Consider the following 7332-nt stretch of genomic DNA (forward strand, 5'->3'; position numbering starts at 1 on the left):
TGTCTGATTGGCTTACGTTGTTTTATTCCGGGAGGTAACTCTGTACTGCCTTAAACTGTGTACACTTTCAATCCACTTTTTCATTCTAGGTCTGAAAAATATAATAATTCATATCAGACAGTAATTTTTTAAGAAAAAAACTATTTATTGAACAGAAAAAAAACTTTCAATCGGAATAAAAATGACTGAAGGAGACAAAAAAAGCTCCAAAATGTTGAAAAGTTTTCATTTTAAGATAGAAAAGTATGATAAATAAATGATAAATGAAAATCACTTTAGACAGTCAAAATTATAAAGATAATTATTTGCTTTCTCTGAACAGACATTTTCATTCAATGTCAATACACATTTCAACTTAATGGAATGGAATTTAGTTGGGGAAAAAATAAACCTCACAGACATATCTAGGAATACTGGTTATCTATTTGTCTATTTGATGTACCCAGAAATTGGATACATCACAGGATTTTACATGCTTGCAGTTTTCTACCTGTCTTTCATAACTCAACATCATCTGTCAAAGCTGTGCTTGCCATCCATCAAAGATCTGCTGCAGGTACTTCAGATCATAAATGAGAGAATGTATGAATTAAAACTGTTATTGTTATTACTATTAAAGATTTTTTTTTTTAGGTATTACAGTGAAGAAAAGAGATGCCCCTGTCTGCGGGTAAAAACTTCTTATGTGTGCATCTTCCTTTCAATTTTATTTTTTAAACACCATTCTATATTTATCCACAGTATGACGATGACAATTTCATCAGCCAATCCAATAAAAATGTTAATGCGCACACATATACTTACTATTCTGAAGACATCTTTTAGCCAGAAAAGTTTATAATAAGTCTGAAAACTACTTTTTATCATATAAAAAAGCTTATAAGTGCAAGATATATGCTTACATGGACTTCCTACAGTGAAATTTTGTGGGGACTACTTGGACCCGTACCGAAATTATATTAATTTAAATAGAAATTTCATGATTTTGTAAACTAGCAGCAAGACAAGACTCTAAAGTGGACAAAATATATTACTACATACATGATAAAAATTTCTTTACAATTCTGACTGAAAAAAAGCTCTAAATTTTTGATAAAAGTACCCTGTAATATCAGCTTTTCTAAAAGAAATATTCAAATTAATGAATTATACATGATATTTAAACTCTAACTTAAAAAAAAAAGGTTATATTTTGGCCAGTTGGTGGTTCTCTTTCTTTGGTCTAGACTACTGGTGTAAATAATACATCAAAAGAAGACAAGACAAAACAAGCGAAGAAAATAAAAGAAAAGAACAGAAGTACAGATAGAAACATTCATATGTTGATCTTTTTTTTTATATAATGTACTATTTAATATTCTACACACAAGGACGTACATGTACCATGATAAACAAACACCCCCCCCCCCCCTTTTTTTTTGTGATGAGACTTGTGTGTATATATATATCATAAAATTTATTTTTTGTCTATGTATTGCTTTGCATATAGATGGATTCAACAAGAAGAAATAAAAGAGAGAGAGAGATGGGGAAAAGAGGGGTTCAGCTATGTTTCTAATTTTCATGTACAACAATTTATAGATTCTTTTTGAAAAATATTGGTGGCCCTGAAAAGGGCCGTTATGTTTTGGTGAAAAAATCACACTTCTTAAGCACGTTCTCCACGGATTCTTCGTGCCAATTGGATATCCTTTGGCATGATGGTTACTCTCTTGGCGTGGATTGCGCACAAGTTGGTATCCTCGAAGAGACCGACCAAGTAGGCTTCGCTGGCTTCCTGTAGGGCCATGACGGCTGAACTCTGGAATCGGAGATCAGTTTTGAAGTCCTGGGCGATTTCACGGACTAATCTCTGGAAGGGGAGTTTCCTGATGAGGAGCTCTGTGCTCTTCTGGTATCTCCTGATTTCTCGGAGAGCGACTGTTCCTGGCCTGTATCTATGTGGTTTCTTGACTCCACCGGTTGCAGGTGCGCTCTTACGGGCGGCCTTGGTGGCAAGTTGTTTTCTTGGAGCTTTACCTCCGGTGGATTTACGTGCAGTTTGCTTTGTTCGTGCCATGACTATTAGCTCTGTGGACGATTTGCTACAGAAAGAATACTTGAAAATTTCGGTGAATGTGTTTTTTGTGCTTGCCGGGAGGATTGAAATCACGGTGACGATTGGATCACCACTTACATAAAGCTGGCGTTGATTGGTCCGCATATCTTAAATCTGATTGGACTGATTTGTAAGGGACTTTGACAGTTTTCAATCCATTTTTTACTGAAAAACTGCTCAACCCAAGCTGACAGTAAAAATGCCCCCTTTTTTCATTCATAATTACAGTTTCTGATCATCCCTCATAGCTCAACAATAGTAAATTAGTGTCACGGTTTCAATATGATAAATCTGAAGAAGAAAAAAAAATAATAATGAAAAAAGGTCAAAATACATGCAGAAACATTAAGGAAAGGAAAGAAAAAATAAAACAGGAAAAAATAAAAATAAAATGCAGTTATAACACAAACAAAGCGAAATAGAAAATAAAAAAACAGAAACAAATGGAATTACACATTCCCGACATGACATTGTACGGATCGGCTGAGTTTCTTTATTGTTGTATTATGTCATATTTATGTATATTTAATATAAAAAAAAGAAGATGTGGTATGATTTTCATTTGGGCTGGGCACATTTGTCTCATTGTCTGATTGTCGGTGTGCTTACATCGATTCCACATCTTTAATACACAAACAATAACTAAATAAAGACAGAAAGACAGAGAGAGAGAGAGAGAGAGAGAGAGAGAGAGAGAGAGAGAGAGAGAGAGAGAGAGAGAGAGAGAGAGAGAGAGAGAGAGAGAGAGAGAGAGAGAGAGAGAGAGAGAGAGATGCTGAAAAAAAAAATGGAAAAAGGAAAAGAATGGAAAGTACATATCATATATAAAAGTGTTGACGAAAGAGATAATGTTAACAAAAACTATAAATAATTATAATAATAAAAAAAACCACACACCTTCTCAGATGAATCTAAGCATGCTCGCATCAATAACCAAGAGAGAGAAAGAAGAGAGCAGACTAGTATTAAATATAAATACTATCAGTGTTGTTTTTTTTCCCCGACAAACTTTATATGATTTAACTGAGCTACTTGTGGGTTCAAAGAGTCAGAAAGTTCGACAATAAATGTTCTGATGAAGAAGACTGAAAAAGTTACTAGACTTAGTGTTATGCTATAAGAACTGTACTTAAATGGGATGCGTTAGAGAGAGAAGAAAAGAAGAATCACGGAAGAAGGGACATTTATATTTTAGACATTTTTTATTTGTTATGTAGTAGAATATATTTTTTTCAATTATGTATGGGGAATAAAGTATTACTAAGATGTACAACAATTTTAGACTCTTTTTGAAAAATATTGGTGGCCCTGAAAAGGGCCGTTGTTAAGTGAGTAATCTGATATATCCACTTTTTACTTGGCAGCTTTCTGGGTCTTCTTTGGCAGAAGTACAGCCTGGATGTTTGGTAAAACACCTCCCTGGGCAATGGTGACACCAGACAAGAGTTTGTTCAACTCTTCGTCGTTTCTGATGGCCAACTGGAGATGACGGGGAATGATTCTGCTCTTCTTGTTGTCACGAGCGGCGTTTCCTGCCAACTCCAATACTTCAGCTGCTAAGTATTCTAAGACAGCTGCGAGGTACACTGGTGCACCGGCACCAACTCTCTCGGCATAGTTTCCTTTCCTCAAAAGTCTGTGGATACGACCGACTGGGAACTGAAGTCCGGCACGGGATGACCTAGACTTTGCCTTTGCTTTTGCTTTTCCTCCTTTTCCTCGTCCTGACATTTTGTACTATTTGGTTGATCGACACTGAGTAAAGTGATACAATTTTTCTTCAAAATTTAGCTTATATACCCACTAAACGGATTGAACGATGTTTTTATTATACACCAATCAGAACGAAGCTCTCTGCGGGCAGTTAGGCTACCGAACATTCAACATGTTATGGGTGCTCTCTCCGAGGTTCGCGTTCAATAAAATCTTTCAATCCGTTTTGCCCAGTATATAAACAAATTGAAAATAATTTTTCACCATTACTTATTTGATTATCAAACCAGTAACATGCCACCCAAAGTAGGAACTAAAGGAGCCAAGAAGGCCGTCACCAAGGCAAAGACTGCCAGACCCGGCGGTGACAAGAAAAGGAGGAGGAAGAGACGTGAATCCTATGCTATCTACATCTACAAAGTCTTGAGACAAGTTCACCCCGACACCGGAGTGTCCTCAAAGGCAATGTCCATCATGAACAGCTTCGTCAACGATATCTTCGAGAGAATCGCAGCAGAGGCCTCCCGATTGGCACACTACAACAAAAGATCTACCATCACATCCCGGGAGATCCAGACCGCTGTCCGTCTTCTCTTACCCGGAGAATTGGCCAAGCACGCTGTCAGTGAAGGTACCAAAGCCGTCACTAAATACACCAGCAGCAAGTAAACAGTCTGAAGTTTATAACTTCACAAACGGCCCTTTTCAGGGCCACCAACATTTTTCAAAAAGAATTTACATTTGTTGTACATCATGTCAAACTTCTAAACAAAGCTATAAATCCCAACCCCCAGCTATAACTACTTTCAAACTATTTCAATAGTATATGGTTACTTTTCTCTTCTTTCTATCTGTATAACAAATATACGTGTATTTCACTCATTCTGTAGTATTTAATTTGCCAAAACTACAAAGCGTAAATACATAAATCATGAAGAACAAAACAGTGCTTTCATTCCAATTAATAGAGTTGATAAATTTACGATTTCTTTTGCTTTTCGAGAGAAAAAAAATATTGCGAGAATTATTTTACACGGAAACAAGAACATTACCTAATATTAAACCACGCAAAAACTCTATAATTGAATATAACAGAATCTACAGATTTTGTGTGTAAAAGTCCGTGCATTTTGTTTTGAAATTTTCTCTCTTCGTGTAGGCAAATGCACGGATTTGATCTTTGAACGTATTCATAAACCTTCAGAAATATAAATTCTCAAATAAATACAAGAGTAAGAGTAAGGAGTTAATTAAAAAGAAAGCCAGATATTTAAAAAAAAAAGGGGGGAGGGGGATAACGAGAGAGAGAGAAAATAGTTGCGGATCAGGATCAGGGAAAACAAGAAAACGGTTGAAAAATTCATGAACATTAGAGAAAAGAATAGAAGTGGGAGCAAGCTTTGATTTCAAGATTTTGTTTAAAACGATGTACAACAAATCTAAGATTCTTTTTGAAAAATGTTGGTGGCCCTGAAAAGGGCCGTTGTTTATATTAGCTGGGTGGCTGTTTAACCTCCGAATCCGTACAAGGTACGTCCTTGACGTTTCAAAGCGTAGACAACATCCATGGCAGTGACAGTCTTCCTCTTGGCGTGCTCTGTGTATGTGACAGCATCACGGATGACATTTTCCAAGAAAACTTTAAGGACACCACGGGTTTCCTCATAGATGAGTCCAGATATACGTTTTACTCCACCTCTTCTTGCTAAACGACGGATGGCTGGCTTGGTGATACCTTGGATGTTATCACGCAACACCTTCCTGTGACGCTTGGCGCCTCCTTTTCCTAGACCTTTACCTCCTTTTCCTCTGCCTGACATGTTTAACTATTTGTGGTGATTAGTTAAATAATACTTTCCGTCTAACAGCGACTCTTTATATATCACCAACGCGGCCGTAAAAGAAGTATCACACATTTTCAGTTAACTGTTGTCTGATTGGCTTACGTTGTTTTATTCCGGGAGGTAACTCTGTACTGCCTTAAACTGTGTACACTTTCAATCCACTTTTTCATTCTAGGTCTGAAAAATATAATAATTCATATCAGACAGTAATTTTTTAAGAAAAAACTATTATTGAACAGAAAAAAACTTTCAATCGGAATAAAAATGACTGAAGGAGACAAAAAAAGCTCCAAAATGTTGAAAAGTTTTCATTTTAAGATAGAAAAGTATGATAAATAAATGATAAATGAAAATCACTTTAGACAGTCAAAATTATAAAGATAATTATTTGCTTTCTCTGAACAGACATTTTCATTCAATGTCAATACACATTTCAACTTAATGGAATGGAATTTAGTTGGGGAAAAAATAAACCTCACAGACATATCTAGGAATACTGGTTATCTATTTGTCTATTTGATGTACCCAGAAATTGGATACATCACAGGATTTTACATGCTTGCAGTTTTCTACCTGTCTTTCATAACTCAACATCATCTGTCAAAGCTGTGCTTGCCATCCATCAAAGATCTGCTGCAGGTACTTCAGATCATAAATGAGAGAATGTATGAATAAAACTGTTATTGTTATTACTATTAAAGATTTTTTTTTTTAGGTATTACAGTGAAGAAAAGAGATGCCCCTGTCTGCGGGTAAAACTTCTTATGTGTGCATCTTCCTTTCAATTTTATTTTTAAACACCATTCTATATTTATCCACAGTATGACGATGACAATTTCATCAGCCAATCCAATAAAAATGTTAATGCGCACACATATACTTACTATTCTGAAGACATCTTTTAGCCAGAAAAGTTTATAATAAGTCTGAAAACTACTTTTTATCATATAAAAAAGCTTATAAGTGCAAGATATATGCTTACATGGACTTCCTACAGTGAAATTTTGTGGGGACTACTTGGACCCGTACCGAAATTATATTAATTTAAATAGAAATTTCATGATTTTGTAAACTAGCAGCAAGACAAGACTCTAAAGTGGACAAAATATATTACTACATACATGATAAAAATTTTCTTTACAATTCTGACTGAAAAAAAGCTCTAAATTTTTGATAAAAGTACCCTGTAATATCAGCTTTTCTAAAAGAAATATTCAAATTAATGAATTATACATGATATTTAAACTCTAACTTAAAAAAAAAGGTTATATTTTGGCCAGTTGGTGGTTCTCTTTCTTTGGTCTAGACTACTGGTGTAAATAATACATCAAAAGAAGACAAGACAAAACAAGCGAAGAAAATAAAAGAAAAGAACAGAAGTACAGATAGAAACATTCATATGTTGATCTTTTTTTTTATATAATGTACTATTTAATATTCTACACACAAGGACGTACATGTACCATGATAAACAAACACCCCCCCCCCCCTTTTTTTTTGTGATGAGACTTGTGTGTATATATATATCATAAAATTTATTTTTTGTCTATGTATTGCTTTGCATATAGATGGATTCAACAAGAAGAAATAAAAGAGAGAGAGAGATGGGGAAAAGAGGGGTTCAGCTATGTTTCTAATTTTCATGTACAACAATTTATAGATTCTTTTTGAAAAATA

General features: G+C 35.0%; 2 protein-coding genes across 2 annotated transcripts; one reads left to right on the plus strand and one right to left on the minus strand.

Annotated features, from left to right (window-relative positions):
• Nucleotides 1–1598: 1598 nt before the first annotated feature.
• Nucleotides 1599–2074, minus strand: LOC139505439 (histone H3). The gene has a single exon (XM_071295019.1). The coding sequence runs from the start codon at nt 2057–2059 to the stop codon at nt 1649–1651; it is 411 nt and encodes a 136-aa protein (XP_071151120.1). The 5' UTR covers nt 2060–2074; the 3' UTR covers nt 1599–1648.
• Nucleotides 2075–4040: 1966 nt separating this feature from the next.
• On the plus strand, nt 4041–4529 carry LOC139505438 (histone H2B). Its single transcript, XM_071295018.1, has one exon. The coding sequence runs from the start codon at nt 4106–4108 to the stop codon at nt 4478–4480; it is 375 nt and encodes a 124-aa protein (XP_071151119.1). The 5' UTR covers nt 4041–4105; the 3' UTR covers nt 4481–4529.
• Nucleotides 4530–7332: the final 2803 nt, after the last annotated feature.

The sequence above is a fragment of the Mytilus edulis genome, unplaced genomic scaffold (assembly GCF_963676685.1).
Source record: "Mytilus edulis unplaced genomic scaffold, xbMytEdul2.2 SCAFFOLD_1555, whole genome shotgun sequence".
Classification (NCBI taxonomy): Eukaryota; Metazoa; Mollusca; class Bivalvia; order Mytilida; family Mytilidae; genus Mytilus; species Mytilus edulis.

Bases quoted from the DNA above. Each gene is read 5' to 3' on its own strand.
- LOC139505438 (XM_071295018.1), top strand. From the start codon at position 4,106: ATGCCACCCAAAGTAGGAACTAAAGGAGCCAAGAAGGCCGTCACCAAG.
- LOC139505439 (XM_071295019.1), bottom strand. From the start codon at position 2,059: ATGGCACGAACAAAGCAAACTGCACGTAAATCCACCGGAGGTAAAGCT.